At 51.9% G+C, this 20,600-nt stretch overlaps 2 protein-coding genes across 4 annotated transcripts in view; both read right to left on the bottom strand.

The window, feature by feature from the left end:
* The window catches only part of LOC140350601 (CREB-regulated transcription coactivator 3-like), a 53,533-nt gene extending 47,004 nt beyond the window's left edge, over nucleotides 1-6,529 (bottom strand). The window contains exons 1-2 of one of the 3 annotated variants that reach the window (XM_072436166.1): nucleotides 6,146-6,529; nucleotides 1,818-1,922 (exon numbers count right to left, since the gene is read on the bottom strand). In XM_072436166.1, the coding sequence (XP_072292267.1) occupies nucleotides 1,818-1,922; nucleotides 6,146-6,274 (234 nt within the window). In that variant the 5' untranslated portion in view covers nucleotides 6,275-6,529. The remainder of the gene's footprint in view (nucleotides 1-1,817; nucleotides 1,923-6,145) is intronic. The other 2 variants (XM_072436165.1, XM_072436167.1) reach the window with 2 other exon arrangements.
* Nucleotides 6,530-11,047: 4,518 nt separating this feature from the next.
* Nucleotides 11,048-20,600, bottom strand: part of iqgap1 (IQ motif containing GTPase activating protein 1) — a 74,694-nt gene continuing 65,141 nt past the window's right edge. The window contains exons 30-33 of the mRNA XM_072436170.1: nucleotides 20,257-20,420; nucleotides 20,064-20,174; nucleotides 19,834-19,942; nucleotides 11,048-11,227 (exon numbers count right to left, since the gene is read on the bottom strand). Of these exons, the coding sequence (XP_072292271.1) occupies nucleotides 11,114-11,227; nucleotides 19,834-19,942; nucleotides 20,064-20,174; nucleotides 20,257-20,420 (498 nt within the window). The 3' untranslated portion in view covers nucleotides 11,048-11,113. The remainder of the gene's footprint in view (nucleotides 11,228-19,833; nucleotides 19,943-20,063; nucleotides 20,175-20,256; nucleotides 20,421-20,600) is intronic.

Here is a 20,600-nt window from a genome sequence, read left to right as displayed (position 1 = left end):
TTATACACTATACTACAGCTTTATACACTATACTACACTATACTACAGCTTTATACACTATACTACAGCTTTATACACTATACTACAGCTTTATACACTATACTACACTATACTACAGCTTTATACACTATACTACAGCTTTATACACTATACTACACTATACTACTGCTTTATATACTATACTACAGCTTTATACACTATACTGCACTATACTACAGCTTTATACACTATACTACAGCTTTATACACTATACTACACTATACTACAGCTTTATACACTATACTACACTATACTACAGCTTTATACACTATACTACAGCTTTATACACTATACTACACTATACTACAGCTTTATACACTATACTACACTATACTACAGCTTTATACACTATACTACACTATACTACAGCTTTATACACTATACTACACTATACTACTGCTTTATACACTATACTACAGCTTTATACACTATACTACACTATACTACTGCTTTATACACTATACTACTGCTTTATACACTATACTACTGCTTTATACACTATACTACACTATACTACTGCTTTATACACTATACTACAGCTTTATACACTATACTACACTATACTACTGCTTTATACACTATACTACTGCTTTATACACTATACTACACTATACTACAGCTTTATACACTATACTACACTATACTACAGCTTTATACACTATACTACAGCTTTATACACTATACTACACTATACTACTGCTTTATACACTATACTACTGCTTTATACACTATACTACACTATACTACTGCTTTATACACTATACTACTGCTTTATACACTATACTACAGCTTTATACACTATACTACACTATACTACTGCTTTATACACTATACTACTGCTTTATACACTATACTACACTATACTACTGCTTTATACACTATACTACTGCTTTATACACTATACTACAGCTTTATACACTATACTACACTATACTACTGCTTTATACACTATACTACAGCTTTATACACTATACTACTGCTTTATACACTATACTACACTATACTACAGCTTTATACACTATACTACTGCTTTATACACTATACTACAGCTTTATACACTATACTACACTATACTACTGCTTTATACACTATACTACAGCTTTATACACTATACTACAGCTTTATACACTATACTACTGCTTTATACACTATACTACAGCTTTATACACTATACTACACTATACTACAGCTTTATACACTATACTACACTATACTACAGCTTTATACACTATACTACACTATACTACTGCTTTATATACTATACTACAGCTTTATACACTATACTGCACTATACTACAGCTTTATACACTATACTACAGCTTTATACACTATACTACACTATACTACAGCTTTATACACTATACTACAGCTTTATACACTATACTACACTATACTACTGCTTTATACACTATACTACTGCTTTATACACTATACTACTGCTTTATACACTATACTACACTATACTACAGCTTTATACACTATACTACTGCTTTATACACTATACTACAGCTTTATACACTATACTACACTATACTACTGCTTTATACACTATACTACAGCTTTATACACTATACTACAGCTTTATACACTATACTACTGCTTTATACACTATACTACACTATACTACTGCTTTATACACTATACTACTGCTTTATACACTATACTACAGCTTTATACACTATACTACTGCTTTATACACTATACTACACTATACTACTGCTTTATACACTATAAATAACAGACATTAGCACTAGCATTAGCATTAGCATGTATGTTACCTGATTCTCCGTGTTGCACATCTGGTTGACGTTGGGCAGGGAGCCTCCATAATACTGGGCTCTGGGCTGAGACAGGCGCAGGTGCTGCTCCTTCTGAAACTGAACCTGACAAACAAGAAGACAAGAAGTAAAAGAGAGGAAGAGAGGGAGGAGAGAGAGGGGGAGAGGAGAGAGAGGGAGGAGAGAGAGAGGGGGGAGGAGAGAGAGGGGGAGAGGAGAGAGAGGGGGGAGGAGAGAGAGGGGGAGAGGAGAGAGAGGGGGGAGGAGAGAGAGGGGGGAGGAGAGAGAGGGGGGAGGAGAGAGAGGGGGAGAGGAGAGAGAGGGGGGAGGAGAGAGAGGGGGGAGGAGAGAGAGGGGGAGAGGAGAGAGAGGGGGGAGGAGAGAGGGGGGGAGGAGAGAGAGGGGGAGAGGAGAGAGAGGGGGGAGGAGAGAGAGGGGGGAGGAGAGAGAGGGGGAGAGGAGAGAGAGGGGGGAGGAGAGAGGGGGGGGAGGAGAGAGAGGGGGAGAGGAGAGAGAGGGGGGAGGAGAGAGAGGGGGAGAGGGGGGAGGAGAGAGAGAGGGGGGAGGAGAGAGAGAGGGGGGAGGAGAGAGAGGGGGGGAGGAGAGAGAGGGGAGGAGAGAGAGAGGGGGGGAGGAGAGAGGGGGAGAGGGGGGAGGAGAGAGAGAGGGGGGAGGAGAGAGAGGGGGAGAGGAGAGAGAGGGGAGGAGAGAGAGAGGGGGGGAGGAGAGAGGGGGAGAGGGGGGAGGAGAGAGAGAGGGGGGAGGAGAGAGAGAGGGGGGAGGAGAGAGAGAGGGGGGAGGAGAGAGAGGGGGAGAGGGGGGAGGAGAGAGAGAGGGGGGAGGAGAGAGAGGGGGAGAGGGGGGAGGAGAGAGAGAGGGGGGAGGAGAGAGAGGGGAGGAGAGAGAGAGGGGGGGAGGAGAGAGGGGGAGAGGGGGGAGGAGAGAGAGGGGGAGAGGAGAGAGAGGGGGGAGGAGAGAGAGAGGGGGGAGGAGAGAGAGAGGGGGGAGGAGAGAGAGAGAGGGGAGGAGAGAGAGAGGGGGGAGGAGAGAGAGAGGGGGGAGGAGAGAGAGAGGGGGGAGGAGAGAGAGAGGGGGGAGGAGAGAGAGGGGGAGAGGGGGGAGGAGAGAGAGAGGGGGGAGGAGAGAGAGGGGGAGAGGGGGGAGGAGAGAGAGAGGGGGGAGGAGAGAGAGGGGAGGAGAGAGAGAGGGGGGGAGGAGAGAGGGGGAGAGGGGGGAGGAGAGAGAGGGGGAGAGGAGAGAGAGGGGGGAGGAGAGAGAGAGGGGGGAGGAGAGAGAGAGGGGGGAGGAGAGAGAGAGGGGGGAGGAGAGAGAGAGGGGGGAGGAGAGAGAGGGGAGGAGAGAGGGGGGGAGGAGAGAGGGGGAGAGGGGGGAGGAGAGAGAGGGGAGGAGAGAGAGAGGGGGGGAGGAGAGAGAGGGGGAGAGGAGAGAGAGGGGGGAGGAGAGAGAGGGGGAGAGGGGGGAGGAGAGAGAGGGGGGAGGAGAGAGAGGGGGGAGGAGAGAGAGGGGGAGAGGAGAGAGAGGGGGAGAGGAGAGAGAGGGGGGAGGAGAGAGAGGGGGAGAGGAGAGAGAGGGGGAGAGGAGAGAGAGGGGGAGAGGAGAGAGAGGGGGAGAGGAGAGAGAGGGGGGAGGAGAGAGAGGGGGAGAGGGGGGAGGAGAGAGAGAGGGGGGAGGAGAGAGAGGGGGAGAGGAGAGAGAGGGGGGAGGAGAGAGAGAGGGGGGAGGAGAGAGAGAGGGGGGGAGGAGAGAGGGAGAGAGGGGGAGAGGAGAGAGAGGGGGAGAGGAGAGAGAGAGGGGGGAGGAGAGAGGGGGAGAGGGGGGAGGAAAGAGAGAGGGGGGAGGAGAGAGAGGGGAAGAGGAGAGAGAGGGGGGAGGAGAGAGAGAGGGGGGAGGAGAGAGAGGGGAGGAGAGAGAGAGGGGGGGAGGAGAGAGAGGGGAGGAGAGAGAGAGGGGGGAGGAGAGAGAGGGGGGGGAGGAGAGAGGGGGAGAGGGGGGAGGAGAGAGAGGGGGAGAGGGGGGAGGAGAGAGAGAGGGGGGAGGAGAGAGAAGGGAGGAGAGAGAGAGGGGGAGGAGAGAGAGGGGAGGAGAGAGAGGGGGGGGAGGAGAGAGGGGGAGAGGGGGGAGGAGAGAGGGAGAGAGAGAGAGAGAGGGGAGGAGAGAGAGGGGGAGAGGAGAGAGAGGGGGGAGGAGAGAGAGGGGGAGAGGGGGGAGGAGAGAGAGAGGGGGGAGGAGAGAGAGGGGAGGAGAGAGAGAGGGGGGAGGAGAGAGAGGGGGGAGGAGAGAGAGGGGGAGAGGGGGGAGGAGAGAGAGAGGGGGGAGGAGAGAGAGGGGAGGAGAGAGAGAGGGGGGAGGAGAGAGAGAGGGGGGAGGAGAGAGAGAGGGGGGAGGAGAGAGAGGGGGAGAGGGGGGAGGAGAGAGAGAGGGGGGAGGAGAGAGAGAGGGGGGAGGAGAGAGAGAGGGGGGAGGAGAGAGAGGGGAGGAGAGAGAGAGGGGGAGAGGGGGGAGGAGAGAGAGAGGGGGGGAGGAGAGAGGGGGGGAGGGGGGAGGAGAGAGAGGGGGAGAGGGGGGAGGAGAGAGAGAGGGGGGAGGAGAGAGAGGGGAGGAGAGAGAGAGGGGGGAGGAGAGAGAGGGGGGGGAGGAGAGAGGGGGAGAGGGGGGAGGAGAGAGAGGGGGAGAGGGGGGAGGAGAGAGAGAGGGGGGAGGAGAGAGAGGGGGAGAGGAGAGAGAGGGGGGAGGAGAGAGAGGGGAGGAGAGAGAGAGGGGGGGAGGAGAGAGGGGGAGAGGGGGGAGGAGAGAGGGAGAGAGAGGGGAGGAGAGAGAGGGGGAGAGGAGAGAGAGGGGGGAGGAGAGAGAGGGGGGAGGAGAGAGAGGGGGAGAGGGGGAGGAGAGAGAGGGGGGAGGAGAGAGAGAGGGGGGGAGGAGAGAGGGGAGAGGGGGGAGGAGAGAGGGGGAGAGAGAGAGAGAGAGAGGGGGGAGAGGGGGGAGGAGAGAGAGGGGGAGAGGAGAGAGAGGGGGGAGGAGAGAGAGGGGGAGAGGGGGGAGGAGAGAGAGAGGGGGGAGGAGAGAGAGGGGGGAGGAGAGAGAGGGGGAGGGGGGAGGAGAGAGAGAGGGGGGAGGAGAGAGGGGGGGAGGAGAGAGAGGGGGGAGGAGAGAGAGGGGGGGGAGGAGAGAGGGGGGAGAGGGGGGAGGAGAGAGGGGGAGGAGAGAGGGGGAGAGAGAGAGAGGGGGGAGGAGAGAGAGGGGGAGAGGAGAGTGAGGGGGGAGGAGAGAGGGGGGAGAGGGGGGAGGAGAGAGAGAGGGAGGAGGAGAGGGGGGGAGGAGAGAGAGGGGGGGAGGAGAGAGAGAGGGGGGAGGAGAGAGGGGGGAGAGGGGGGAGGAGAGAGGGGGAGGAGAGAGGGGGAGAGAGAGAGAGGGGGGAGGAGAGAGGGGGAGAGGAGAGAGAGGGGGGAGGAGAGAGAGGGGGAGAGGGGGGAGGAGAGAGAGAGGGGGGAGGAGAGAGAGGGGGGAGGAGAGAGAGGGGGGAGGAGAGAGGGGGGAGGGGGGAGGAGAGAGAGGGGGGAGGAGAGAGAGAGGGGGGTGGAGAGAGGGGGGGAGGAGAGAGAGGGGGGAGGAGGAGAGGGGGGAGGAAGGAGGGGGGAGGAGAGAGGGGGGAGGAGAGAGAGGGGGAGGAAGAGAGGGGGGAGGAGAGAGAGGGGGGAGGAAGAGAGGGGGGAGGAGAGAGAGGGGGGAGGAGAGAGAGGGGGGGAGGAGAGAGGGGGGGAGGAGAGAGAGGGGGGAGGAAGAGAGGGGGGAGAGGGGGAGGGAGAGTGGGGGGGAGAGAGGGGGGGGAGGAGAGAGAGGGGGGAGGAGAGAGGGGGGAGGAGAGAGAGAGGGGGGAGGAGAGAGAGAGGGGGGAGGAGAGAGGGGGGGAGAGGGGGGAGGAGAGAGGGGGAGGAGAGAGGGGGAGAGAGAGAGAGGGGGGAGGAGAGGGGGATGTCCCCCTGGAAACAGTGGGAGTGAGGGACACAGAGGGGGACACAAGGGAGGACACATGAGGGGAACAAACGGGGGGGACACACACGGGGACGACACAGAGGGGGACGACACACGGGGGGACACCCACACACAGGGGGGACACCCACACACAGGGGGGACGACACAGAAGGGGGGACACACACGGGGGGGAGAAAAAGGGGGGGACGACACAGGGGGGCGACACATGGGGGGGCGACCACATGGGGGGATGACACACGGGGGGGACACAGACACATGGGGACACAGACACATGGGGACACAGACACATGGGGGGGACACAGGGGCAGGAGCTGTACCCGGGACACCGTCAGGTCGGTCATGAGCTGCTCGAAGGCCCGTGTCTCCTCCGCCTGCTTCTGGTTGTGCAGCGCGATCTTCTCGCTGAATTTGCGCGGGTTGGAGCCTCCGGAGCCCGGGCCCGACATGGCGCAGGGGCCGGGGACAGGGGCCGGGGACAGGGTTGGACTGAGGCCCGGGGGTTTACAGCTCACAGTCCGCCCCAGAGCCCATAAGAGGCGGACACACAGCCGCACTGCGCCCGCTGAGTTCAGGCTGAAGCTCCGGAGCAGAATCTACGGTTCTGAAGCATTCACCGACTATAAAGGACATAAACATGTCTGTCCATGAAGCATTCACCGACTATAAAGGACATAAACATGTCTGTCCATGTCCCACGTCCGTCACAGCGACAATAGAAACGCTTTAAATTACGAAACGTTCAGCCAAGCTAACGATGCTAACGATGCTAACTTTATAGAAATCTTTGAAGAAAACTTCAGACAAATCAAACATTTCTGCCAACATCGTGTCTTTACGCCAGATTAACACTGCACCACGTGACATTAGTGTCGTAAAACAGCAGTTTGTAATATTATGTGTCTTTTGAGGCTTGATTTCATTTTAATCGTTTGTTTAGGTCTCGAAATGTAGCTGTCAAAGCAGTTGATGCTAGGCTAGGCTAGGCTAGGCTAACGTTATTTACTGCTGTTCTTCGCTTTAACAAACTGACAGTAAAACACAACCACGTGTAATAAAACACTACGAACGACCCGCGTTATTATGACGATTTAACTATAAAAATGTCACAAATGTCAGTGAAAAAGCCTCGACTTGTTTGAATGTGAGTTTAAACCAAACAGACTTTAAATGATGTAGTTCTGCAAATTAATGTCAAATTCAATTCACTCCGAGTGAAACAAATACAATGTAAAAGTGGAAAGAAAGTTGAGACTTTGAAACAAATGCGGAAAAATGAAAAGTGCAGTTTGACTCTCAACAAGTGTCGTTCCGAAAGAGCCCGAAGTTTCCCGACAACTTCCGAGTGTTTCCCCGAAGCAAAAACCCTCAAAAGTCCAATAAATCCGAGTAAATCGCGGGTTCCTCGGTTCGTCCGGCCCCGTGTTCCCGGTGATGGTCACGTGTTCCCGGTGATGGTCCCGGTGGCGCCAAAGAGGTCCGAAAAACGCCTTTTACTCGAGTAAAAGCGCGTGTTTTTACTGCGCCGCGCGGATGAGCTGACAGAAAAACAGTGCGTTACCACGGCTGTCCGCCAGAGGGAGCCAGAGGGAGCAAGAGAGGGAGCCAGAGAGGGACAGAGAGGGACAGAGAGGGAGACAGAGAGGGAGACAGAGAGGGAGACAGAGGGAGACAGAGGGACAGAGGGAGACAGAGGGAGCCAGAAAGGGAGCCAGAGAGAGACAGAGGGAGCCAGAGGGAGACAGAGGGAGCCAGAAAGGGAGCCAGAGAGGGACAGAGGGAGACAGAGGGAGCCAGAGAGGGACAGAGGGAGACAGAGGGAGCCAGAAAGGGAGCCAGAGAGGGACAGAGAGGGACAGAGGGAGACAGAGGGAGACAGAGAGGGACAGAGGGAGACAGAGAGGGACAGAGGGAGCCAGAGAGGGAGCCAGAGAGGGAGCCAGAGGGAGACAGAGGGAGCCAGAGGGAGACAGAGGGAGACAGAGGGAGCCAGAGAGGGACAGAGGGAGACAGAGGGAGCCAGAGAGGGAAAGAGGGAGCCAGAGAGGGAACCAGAGAGGGACAGAGGGAGACAGAGGGAGCCAGAAAGGGAGCCAGAGGGGGACAGAGAGGGAGACAGAGAGGGACAGAGAGGGAGACAGAGGGAGACAGAGAGGGACAGAGAGGGAGACAGAGAGGGAGACAGAGGGAGACAGAGAGGGACAGAGGAAGACAGAGGGAGCCAGAAAGGGAGCCAGAGAGGGAGCCAGAGAGGGAGCCAGAGAGGGAGCCAGAGAGAGACAGAGGGAGCCAGAGGGAGACAGAGGGAGCCAGAAAGGGAGCCAGAGAGGGACAGAGGGAGACAGAGAGGGCCAGAGAGGGAGCCAGAGAGAGACAGAGGGAGCCAGAGGGAGACAGAGGGAGCCAGAAAGGGAGCCAGAGAGGGACAGAGGGAGCCAGAGAGGGACAGAGGGAGACAGAGGGAGCCAGAAAGGGAGCCAGAGAGGGACAGAGAGGGACAGAGGGAGACAGAGGGAGACAGAGAGGGACAGAGGGAGACAGAGAGGGACAGAGGGAGCCAGAGAGGGAGACAGAGAGGGACAGAGGGAGACAGAGAGGGACAGAGAGGGAGACAGAGAGGGACAGAGAGGGAGACAGAGAGGGAGACAGAGAGGGACAGAGGGAGACAGAGAGGGACAGAGAGGGAGACAGAGAGGGACAGAGGGAGACAGAGAGGGACAGAGAGGGAGACAGAGAGGGACAGAGAGGGAGACAGAGAGGGACAGAGAGGGAGACAGAGAGGGACAGAGGGAGACAGAGGGAGCCAGAGAGGGACAGAGGGAGACAGAGGGAGCCAGAAAGGGAGCCAGAGAGGGACAGAGAGGGACAGAGGGAGACAGAGAGGGACAGAGGGAGCCAGAGAGGGAGCCAGAGAGGGAGCCAGAGGGAGACAGAGGGAGCCAGAGGGAGACAGAGGGAGACAGAGGGAGCCAGAGAGGGACAGAGGGAGACAGAGGGAGCCAGAGAGGGAAAGAGGGAGCCAGAGAGGGAGCCAGAGGGGGAGACAGAGAGGGACAGAGAGGGACAGAGAGGGACAGAGAGGGAGACAGAGAGGGAGACAGAGAGGGACAGAGAGGGAGACAGAGAGGGACAGAGAGGGAGACAGAGAGGGAGACAGAGAGGGACAGAGAGGGAGACAGAGAGGGAGACAGAGAGGGACAGAGAGGGACAGAGAGGGACAGAGAGGGAGACAGAGAGGGAGACAGAGAGGGACAGAGGGAGACAGAGGGAGCCAGAAAGGGAGCCAGAGAGGGAGCCAGAGAGGGAGCCAGAGAGGGAGCCAGAGAGAGACAGAGGGAGCCAGAGGGAGACAGAGGGAGCCAGAAAGGGAGCCAGAGAGGGACAGAGGGAGACAGAGAGGGACAGAGGGAGCCAGAGAGGGACAGAGAGGGACAGAGGGAGACAGAGGGAGACAGAGAGGGACAGAGGGAGACAGAGAGGGACAGAGGGAGCCAGAGAGGGAGCCAGAGAGGGAGCCAGAGGGAGACAGAGGGAGCCAGAGGGAGACAGAGGGAGCCAGAGAGGGACAGAGGGAGACAGAGAGGGACAGAGAGGGAGACAGAGAGGGAGACAGAGAGGGAGACAGAGAGGGACAGAGGGAGACAGAGAGGGACAGAGAGGGAGACAGAGAGGGACAGAGAGGGAGACAGAGAGGGAGACAGAGAGGGACAGAGGGAGACAGAGAGGGACAGAGAGGGAGACAGAGAGGGACAGAGGGAGACAGAGAGGGACAGAGAGGGAGACAGAGAGGGACAGAGAGGGAGACAGAGAGGGACAGAGAGGGAGACAGAGAGGGACAGAGAGGGAGACAGAGAGGGACAGAGAGGGAGACAGAGAGGGACAGAGAGGGAGACAGAGAGGGACAGAGAGGGAGACAGAGAGGGACAGAGAGGGAGACAGAGAGGGAGACAGAGAGGGAGACAGAGAGGGACAGAGAGGGAGACAGAGAGGGAGACAGAGAGGGAGACAGAGAGGGACAGAGAGGGACAGAGAGGGAGACAGAGAGGGAGACAGAGAGGGAGACAGAGAGGGACAGAGGGAGACAGAGAGGGACAGAGAGGGAGACAGAGGGAGACAGAGAGGGACAGAGGGAGACAGAGAGGGACAGAGAGGGAGACAGAGAGGGACAGAGAGGGAGACAGAGAGGGACAGAGAGGGAGACAGAGAGGGACAGAGAGGGAGACAGAGAGGGAGACAGAGAGGGAGACAGAGAGGGAGACAGAGAGGGACAGAGAGGGAGACAGAGAGGGACAGAGAGGGAGACAGAGAGGGAGACAGAGAGGGAGACAGAGAGGGACAGAGGGAGACAGAGAGGGACAGAGAGGGAGACAGAGAGGGACAGAGAGGGAGACAGAGAGGGACAGAGAGGGACAGAGAGGGAGACAGAGAGGGACAGAGAGGGAGACAGAGAGGGACAGAGAGGGAGACAGAGAGGGAGACAGAGAGGGACAGAGGGAGACAGAGAGGGACAGAGAGGGAGACAGAGAGGGACAGAGGGAGACAGAGAGGGACAGAGAGGGAGACAGAGAGGGACAGAGAGGGAGACAGAGAGGGACAGAGAGGGAGACAGAGAGGGACAGAGGGAGACAGAGAGGGACAGAGAGGGAGACAGAGAGGGACAGAGGGAGACAGAGAGGGACAGAGAGGGAGACAGAGAGGGACAGAGAGGGAGACAGAGAGGGACAGAGAGGGAGACAGAGGGAGACTAAAGAGCCACATAGTGAGACTAAAGAGCCACATAGTGAGACTAAAGAGAGCCACATAGTGAGACTAAAGAGCCACATAGTGAGACTAAAGAGAGCCACATAGTGAGACTAAAGAGAGCCACATAGTGAGACTAAAGAGCCACATAGTGAGACTAAAGAGCCACATAGTGAGACTAAAGAGCCACATAGTGAGACTAAAGAGCCACATAGTGAGACTAAAGAGCCACATAGTGAGACTAAAGAGCCACATAGTGAGACTAAAGAGAGCCACATAGTGAGACTAAAGAGCCACATAGTGAGACTAAAGAGAGCCACATAGTGAGACTAAAGAGCCACATAGTGAGACTAAAGAGAGCCACATAGTGAGACTAAAGAGCCACATAGTGAGACTAAAGAGCCACATAGTGAGACTAAAGAGGCCCCGCCTCTTGGATGAGAGGACAAAACGCTCTTGTCTGGTTGGATAAAAGACGATGATGTCGTTGCTTTAGGTCAAAGTTTATTGTTTCACTGGAGAAGAATCTGAAGAGTTATAAATGTGAATTATTTCCCGTAGAACTTCTTGTTGAGGAGGAAGATGAGGAGGTTCACGTTGATGGTCGCTCTGTCGAAGAGCTTCATCAGTGCCACGCCCTCATACTGCAACTGCAGAAGGTCCTAGAACAGAGAGAAACCAGGACTAAACCAGGTCTAAACCAGGACTAAACCAGGACTAAACCAGGACTAAACCAGGACTAAACCAGGTCTAAACCAGGTCTAAACCAGGTCTAAACCAGGACTAAACCAGGACTAAACCAGGTCTAAACCAGGTCTAAACCAGGACTAAACCAGGACTAAACCAGGTCTAAACCAGGTCTAAACCAGGTCTAAACCAGGTCTAAACCAGGACTAAACCAGGACTAAACCAGGTCTAAACCAGGACTAAACCAGGACTAAACCAGGACTAAACCAGGTCTAAACCAGGACTAAACCAGGTCTAAACCAGGACTAAACCAGGTCTAAACCAGGACTAAACCAGGACTAAACCAGGTCTAAACCAGGTCTAAACCAGGACTAAACCAGGACTAAACCAGGTCTAAACCAGGTCTAAACCAGGTCTAAACCAGGTCTAAACCAGGACTAAACCAGGACTAAACCAGGTCTAAACCAGGACTAAACCAGGACTAAACCAGGACTAAACCAGGTCTAAACCAGGACTAAACCAGGTCTAAACCAGGACTAAACCAGGTCTAAACCAGGTCTAAAGCAGGACTAAACCAGGACTAAACCAGGACTAAACCAGGTCTAAACCAGGACTAAAGCAGGACTAAAGCAGGACTAAATCAGGTCTAAACCAGGACTAAACCAGGTCTAAACCAGGACTAAACCAGGTCTAAACCAGGTCTAAACCAGGTCTAAAGCAGGACTAAACCAGGTCTAAACCAGGTCTAAAGCAGGACTAAACCAGGACTAAACCAGGACTAAACCAGGTCTAAACCAGGTCTAAACCAGGTCCAAACCAGGTCCAAACCAGGACTAAACCAGGTCCAAACCAGGTCTAAACCAGGTCTAAACCAGGTCTAAACCAGGACTAAACCAGGACTAAACCAGGACTAAACCAGGACTAAACCAGGACTGAACCAGGACTAAACCAGGACTAAACCAGGACTGAACCAGGACTAAACCAGGACTAAACCAGGTCTAAACCAGGACTAAACCAGGACTAAACCAGGTCTAAACCAGGTCTAAACCAGGACTAAACCAGGACTAAACCAGGTCCAAACCAGGTCTAAACCAGGACTAAACCAGGACTAAACCAGGTCTAAACCAGGTCTAAACCAGGTCTAAACCAGGTCTAAACCAGGACTAAACCAGGACTAAACCAGGACTAAACCAGGACTAAACCAGGACTGAACCAGGACTAAACCAGGACTAAACCAGGACTGAACCAGGACTAAACCAGGACTAAACCAGGTCTAAACCAGGACTAAACCAGGACTAAACCAGGTCTAAACCAGGACTGAACCAGGACTAAACCAGGCCTAAACCAGGTCTAAACCAGGACTAAACCAGGACTAAACCAGGTCTAAACCAGGTCTAAACCAGGACTAAACCAGGACTAAACCAGGTCCAAACCAGGTCCAAACCAGGCCTAAAGCAGGACTGAACCAGGTCTAAACCAGGCCTAAAGCAGGACTAAACCAGGACTAAACCAGGTCTAAACCAGGACTGAACCAGGACTAAACCAGGACTAAACCAGGACTAAACCAGGACTGAACCAGGACTAAACCAGGACTAAACCAGGACTGAACCAGGACTAAACCAGGACTAAACCAGGTCTAAACCAGGACTAAACCAGGACTAAACCAGGACTAAACCAGGTCTAAACCAGGACTAAACCAGGTCTAAACCAGGTCTAAACCAGGACTAAACCAGGACTAAACCAGGACTAAACCAGGACTAAACCAGGTCTAAACCAGGCCTAAAGCAGGACTAAACCAGGTCTAAACCAGGACTAAACCAGGACTAAACCAGGACTAAACCAGGTCTAAACCAGGCCTAAACCAGGTCTAAACCAGGCCTAAACCAGGTCTAAACCAGGACTAAACCAGGTCTAAACCAGGTCTAAACCAGGTCTAAACCAGGTCTAAACCAGGTCTAAACCAGGACTAAACCAGGACTAAACCAGGACTAAACCAGGACTGAACCAGGACTAAACCAGGACTAAACCAGGACTAAACCAGGACTAAACCAGGACTAAACCAGGTCTGAACCAGGTGTAAACCAGGACTGAACCAGGCCTAAACCAGGTCTAAACCAGGACTAAACCAGGTCTAAACCAGGCCTAAAGCAGGACTAAACCAGGTCTAAACCAGGACTAAAGCAGGACTAAACCAGGTCTAAACCAGGACTAAACCAGGACTAAACCAGGACTAAACCAGGACTAAACCAGGTCTAAACCAGGTCTAAACCAGGACTAAACCAGGACTAAACCAGGACTAAACCAGGTCTAAACCAGGACTAAACCAGGTCTAAACCAGGACTAAACCAGGTCTAAACCAGGTCTAAAGCAGGACTAAACCAGGACTAAACCAGGACTAAACCAGGTCTAAACCAGGACTAAAGCAGGACTAAAGCAGGACTAAATCAGGTCTAAACCAGGACTAAACCAGGTCTAAACCAGGACTAAACCAGGTCTAAACCAGGTCTAAACCAGGTCTAAAGCAGGACTAAACCAGGTCTAAACCAGGTCTAAAGCAGGACTAAACCAGGACTAAACCAGGACTAAACCAGGTCTAAACCAGGTCTAAACCAGGTCCAAACCAGGTCCAAACCAGGACTAAACCAGGTCCAAACCAGGTCTAAACCAGGTCTAAACCAGGTCTAAACCAGGACTAAACCAGGACTAAACCAGGACTAAACCAGGACTAAACCAGGACTGAACCAGGACTAAACCAGGACTAAACCAGGACTGAACCAGGACTAAACCAGGACTAAACCAGGTCTAAACCAGGACTAAACCAGGACTAAACCAGGTCTAAACCAGGTCTAAACCAGGACTAAACCAGGACTAAACCAGGTCCAAACCAGGTCTAAACCAGGACTAAACCAGGACTAAACCAGGTCTAAACCAGGTCTAAACCAGGTCTAAACCAGGTCTAAACCAGGACTAAACCAGGACTAAACCAGGACTAAACCAGGACTAAACCAGGACTGAACCAGGACTAAACCAGGACTAAACCAGGACTGAACCAGGACTAAACCAGGACTAAACCAGGTCTAAACCAGGACTAAACCAGGACTAAACCAGGTCTAAACCAGGACTGAACCAGGACTAAACCAGGCCTAAACCAGGTCTAAACCAGGACTAAACCAGGACTAAACCAGGTCTAAACCAGGTCTAAACCAGGACTAAACCAGGACTAAACCAGGTCCAAACCAGGTCCAAACCAGGCCTAAAGCAGGACTGAACCAGGTCTAAACCAGGCCTAAAGCAGGACTAAACCAGGACTAAACCAGGTCTAAACCAGGACTGAACCAGGACTAAACCAGGACTAAACCAGGACTAAACCAGGACTGAACCAGGACTAAACCAGGACTAAACCAGGACTGAACCAGGACTAAACCAGGACTAAACCAGGTCTAAACCAGGACTAAACCAGGACTAAACCAGGACTAAACCAGGTCTAAACCAGGACTAAACCAGGTCTAAACCAGGTCTAAACCAGGACTAAACCAGGACTAAACCAGGACTAAACCAGGACTAAACCAGGTCTAAACCAGGCCTAAAGCAGGACTAAACCAGGTCTAAACCAGGACTAAACCAGGACTAAACCAGGACTAAACCAGGTCTAAACCAGGCCTAAACCAGGTCTAAACCAGGCCTAAACCAGGTCTAAACCAGGACTAAACCAGGTCTAAACCAGGTCTAAACCAGGTCTAAACCAGGTCTAAACCAGGTCTAAACCAGGTCTAAACCAGGACTAAACCAGGACTAAACCAGGACTAAACCAGGACTGAACCAGGACTAAACCAGGACTAAACCAGGTCTAAACCAGGTCTAAACCAGGTCTAAACCAGGTCTAAACCAGGACTAAACCAGGACTAAACCAGGACTGAACCAGGACTAAACCAGGACTAAACCAGGACTGAACCAGGTCTAAACCAGGACTAAACCAGGACTAAACCAGGACTAAACCAGGACTGAACCAGGTCTAAACCAGGACTAAACCAGGTCTAAACCAGGACTAAACCAGGTCTAAACCAGGTCTAAACCAGGACTAAACCAGGACTAAACCAGGACTGAACCAGGACTGAACAAGGACTGAACCAGGTCTAAACCAGGACTAAACCAGGACTAAACCAGGACTAAACCAGGTCTAAACCAGGCCTAAAGCAGGCCTAAACCAGGTCTAAACCAGGTCTAAACCAGGACTAAAGCAGGACTAAACCAGGACTAAACCAGGTCTAAACCAGGACTAAACCAGGACTAAACCAGGACTAAACCAGGTCTAAACCAGGCCTAAAGCAGGACTAAACCAGGTCTAAACCAGGTCTAAACCAGGACTAAACCAGGTCTAAACCAGGTCTAAACCAGGTCTAAACCAGGTCTAAACCAGGTCTAAACCAGGACTAAACCAGGACTAAACCAGGACTAAACCAGGACTGAACCAGGACTAAACCAGGACTAAACCAGGTCTAAACCAGGTCTAAACCAGGTCTAAACCAGGTCTAAACCAGGTCTAAACCAGGACTAAACCAGGACTAAACCAGGACTAAACCAGGACTGAACCAGGACTGAACCAGGTCTAAACCAGGACTAAACCAGGACTAAACCAGGACTGAACCAGGACTGAACCAGGTCTAAACCAGGACTAAACCAGGTCTAAACCAGGACTAAACCAGGTCTAAACCAGGTATAAACCAGGACTAAACCAGGACTAAACCAGGACTAAACCAGGACTAAACCAGGTCTAAACCAGGACTAAACGAGGTCTAAACCAGGACTAAACCAGATCTAAACCAGGTCTAAACCAGGACTGAACCAGGACTAAACCAGATCTAAACCAGGTCTAAACCAGGTCTAAACCAGGACTAAACCAGGTCTAAACCAGGACTAAACCAGATCTAAACCAGGTCTAAACCAGGTCTAAACCAGGACTAAACCAGGTCTAAACCAGGTCTAAACCAGGTCTAAACCAGGTCTAAACCAGGACTAAACCAGGACTAAACCAGGACTAAACCAGGACTGAACCAGGACTAAACCAGGACTAAACCAGGTCTAAACCAGGTCTAAACCAGGTCTAAACCAGGTCTAAACCAGGACTAAACCAGGACTAAACCAGGACTAAACCAGGACTAAACCAGGTCTGAACCAGGACTGAACCAGGACTGAACCAGGACTGAACCAGGTCTAAACCAGGACTAAACCAGGACTGAACCAGGTCTAAACCAGGACTAAACCAGGACTAAACCAGGACTGAACCAGGACTGAACCAGGTCTAAACCAGGACTAAACCAGGTCTAAACCAGGACTAAACCAGGTCTAAACCAGGTCTAAACCAGGACTAAACCAGGACTAAACCAGGACTAAACCAGGACTGAACCAGGACTAAACCAGGACTAAACCAGGACTAAACCAGGACTGAACCAGGACTAAACCAGGACTAAACCAGGTCTAAACCAGGTCTAAACCAGGTCTAAACCAGGACTAAACCAGGACTAAACCAGGACTAAACCAGGACTGAACCAGGACTAAACCAGGTCTAAACCAGGTCTAAACCAGGTCTAAACCAGGACTAAACCAGGACTAAACCAGGACTAAACCAGGACTAAACAGGACTAAACCAGGACTGAACCAGGTCTAAACCAGGACTAAACCAGGTCTAAACCAGGTCTAAACCAGGTCTAAACCAGGTCTAAACCAGGACTAAACCAGGACTAAACCAGGACTAAACCAGGACTAAACCAGGACTAAACCAGGACTAAACCAGGACTAAACCAGGACTAAACCAGGACTAAAGCAGGTCTAAACCAGGACTAAACCAGGTCTAAACCAGGACTAAACCAGGACTAAAGCAGGTCTAAACCAGGACTAAAGCAGGTCTAAACCAGGACTAAACCAGGTCTAAACCAGGTCTAAACCAGGACTAAACCAGGACTAAACCAGGACTGAACCAGGACTAAAGCAGGTCTAAACCAGGACTAAACCAGGTCTAAACCAGGACTAAACCAGGTCTAAACCAGGTCTAAACCAGGACTAAACCAGGACTAAAACAGGACTAAACCAGGACTGAACCAGGACTAAACCAGGACTAAACCAGGACTAAACCAGGACTAAACCAGGTCTAAACCAGGACTAAACCAGGTCTAAACCAGGTCTGAACCAGGTCTAAACCAGGACTGAACCAGGCCTAAACCAGGTCTAAACCAGGTCTAAACCAGGACTAAACCAGGTCTACACCAGGACTAAACCAGGACTAAACCAGGTCTGAACCAGGTCTGAACCAGGTCTAAACCAGGACTAAACCAGGACTAAACCAGGACTAAACCAGGACTAAACCAGGACTAAAGCAGGACTAAACCAGGTCTAAACCAGGTCTAAACCAGGTCTAAACCAGGACTAAACCAGGACTAAACCAGGACTGAACCAGGACTAAACCAGGACTAAAGCAGGTCTAAACCAGGACTAAACCAGGTCTAAACCAGGACTAAAGCAGGTCTAAACCAGGACTAAACCAGGACTAAACCAGGTCTAAACCAGGACTAAACCAGGTCTAAACCAGGTCTGAACCAGGTCTAAACCAGGACTGAACCAGGACTAAACCAGGTCTAAACCAGGACTAAACCAGGACTAAACCAGGACTAAACCAGGACTAAACCAGGTCTAAACCAGGACTAAACCAGGACTAAACCAGGACTAAACCAGGACTAAACCAGGACTGAACCAGGTCTGAACCAGGTCTAAACCAGGACTAAACCAGGTCTAAACCAGGTCTAAAGCAGGTCTAAACCAGGACTAAACCAGGACTAAACCAGGTCTAAACCAGGACTAAAGCAGGTCTAAACCAGGACTAAACCAGGACTAAACCAGGTCTAAACCAGGTCTAAATCAGGACTAAAGCAGGACTAAACCAGGTCTAAACCAGGACTAAACCAGGTCTAAACCAGGACTAAACCAGGACTGAACCAGGACTAAACCAGGACTAAACCAGGACTAAACCAGGACTAAACCAGGACTAAACCAGGTCTGAACCAGGTGTAAACCAGGACTGAACCAGGCCTAAACCAGGTCTAAACCAGGACTAAACCAGGTCTAAACCAGGCCTAAAGCAGGACTAAACCAGGTCTAAACCAGGACTAAAGCAGGACTAAACCAGGTCTAAACCAGGACTAAACCAGGACTAAACCAGGACTAAACCAGGACTAAACCAGGTCTAAACCAGGACTAAAGCAGGACTAAACCAGGACTAAACCAGGACTAAACCAGGACTAAACCAGGTCTAAACCAGGACTAAACCAGGACTAAACCAGGACTAAACCAGGACTGAACCAGGACTAAACCAGGACTAAACCAGGACTGAACCAGGACTAAACCAGGACTAAACCAGGTCTAAACCAGGACTAAAGCAGGTCTAAACCAGGACTAAACCAGGTCTAAACCAGGACTAAACCAGGTCTAAACCAGGTCTGAACCAGGTCTAAACCAGGACTGAACCAGGACTAAACCAGGTCTAAACCAGGACTAAAGCAGGACTAAACCAGGACTAAACCAGGACTAAACCAGGTCTAAACCAGGACTAAAGCAGGACTAAACCAGGTCTAAACCAGGACTAAACCAGGACTAAACCAGGACTAAACCAGGACTGAACCAGGACTAAACCAGGACTAAACCAGGACTGAACCAGGTCTGAACCAGGTCTAAACCAGGACTAAACCAGGACTAAACCAGGACTAAACCAGGACTAAACCAGGACTAAAGCAGGACTAAACCAGGTCTAAACCAGGACTAAACCAGGACTAAACCAGGACTGAACCAGGACTAAACCAGGACTAAACCAGGTCTAAACCAGGACTAAAGCAGGTCTAAACCAGGACTAAACCAGGACTAAACCAGGTCTAAACCAGGTCTAAATCAGGACTAAAGCAGGACTAAACCAGGACTAAACCAGGTCTAAACCAGGACTAAAGCAGGTCTAAACCAGGACTAAACCAGGACTAAACCAGGACTAAACCAGGTCTAAACCAGGTCTAAACCAGGACTAAACCAGGTCTAAACCAGGTCTGAACCAGGTCTAAACCAGGACTGAACCAGGCCTAAACCAGGTCTAAACCAGGACTAAACCAGGTCTAAACCAGGCCTAAAGCAGGACTAAACCAGGTCTAAACCAGGACTAAAGCAGGACTAAACCAGGTCTAAACCAGGACTAAACCAGGACTAAACCAGGACTAAACCAGGACTAAACCAGGTCTAAACCAGGACTAAAGCAGGACTAAAGCAGGACTAAACCAGGACTAAACCAGGACTAAACCAGGACTAAACCAGGTCTAAACCAGGACTAAACCAGGACTAAACCAGGACTAAACCAGGACTGAACCAGGTCTAAACCAGGACTAAACCAGGACTGAACCAGGACTAAACCAGGACTAAACCAGGTCTAAACCAGGACTAAAGCAGGTCTAAACCAGGACTAAACCAGGACTAAACCAGGACTAAACCAGGTCTAAACCAGGACTAAACCAGGACTAAACCAGGTCTAAAGCAGGTCAGAACCAGGACTGACCTGGTACTGCAGCTGGACCGTCTCCAGGAGGACTCCCATGAGCTTGGCTTTGACGTCGAAGGCTCCAACCGTTTCAGAACGAGAAATCTCAAAGATCACGTTTTTAAATCTGAAAAATGTAACAAACAAAACAATTAGAGCAAAGTCTGGTCCTGGTTCAGTCCTGGTTCTGGTTCAGTCCTGGTCCTGGTTCAGTTCTGGTCCAGGTCCAGGTCTGGTCCTGGTCTTACTGGTTGGGCTGCAGGTCTTCGATGGAGATCAGAACTCCTTTCTCGTGGAGTCGAGCTGCTGTGTATTTGTGAGAAACCTGTTTGCTCTTCTTCGTCTTTGCGTTTGAAACTCTGGAAATAAATTCAAGTTAGTCCTGGTTTAGACCCGCTCCAGACCCTCAGACCCCTCGGACCCTCAGACCTTGGTACGTACTTGCCCTTGGTCAGGTTGTCCATGCAGGTGTTGATGTACTGGTGGTACTGGTCGATCTGGGCGTGGTAGAACTTGGTCTTGGAGTTCAGGGCGGAGTTAGTTTGCTGCAGACGCACAAGCTCCGCCTTCCTCCTCTGACGGTATCGCCGCTGGTTACGGATGTCCTGCATAGACCGGGTTTAGGCTGGAGTTAGATTAGGTTTAAGTTCAGGGGCGGGGCAGGGGTTCTTTAGGGGTGGGGCTGAGGCTCTGTAGGGGTGGGGCAGGGGCTCTTTAGGGGCTCTTTAGGGGCTCTTTAGGTTAGGGGCGGGGCAGGGGCTCTTTAGGGGCGGGGCTGAGGCTCT

The sequence above is a fragment of the Eucyclogobius newberryi genome, unplaced genomic scaffold (genome assembly GCF_026437365.1).
Source record: "Eucyclogobius newberryi isolate DKJ021-1_F unplaced genomic scaffold, fEucNew1.0.hap1 SCAF_75, whole genome shotgun sequence".
Classification (NCBI taxonomy): domain Eukaryota; kingdom Metazoa; phylum Chordata; class Actinopteri; order Gobiiformes; family Gobiidae; genus Eucyclogobius; species Eucyclogobius newberryi.
The sequence above is the reverse complement of the archived record's forward strand: the minus strand, read 5'-3'. Positions and strand labels throughout refer to the sequence as shown.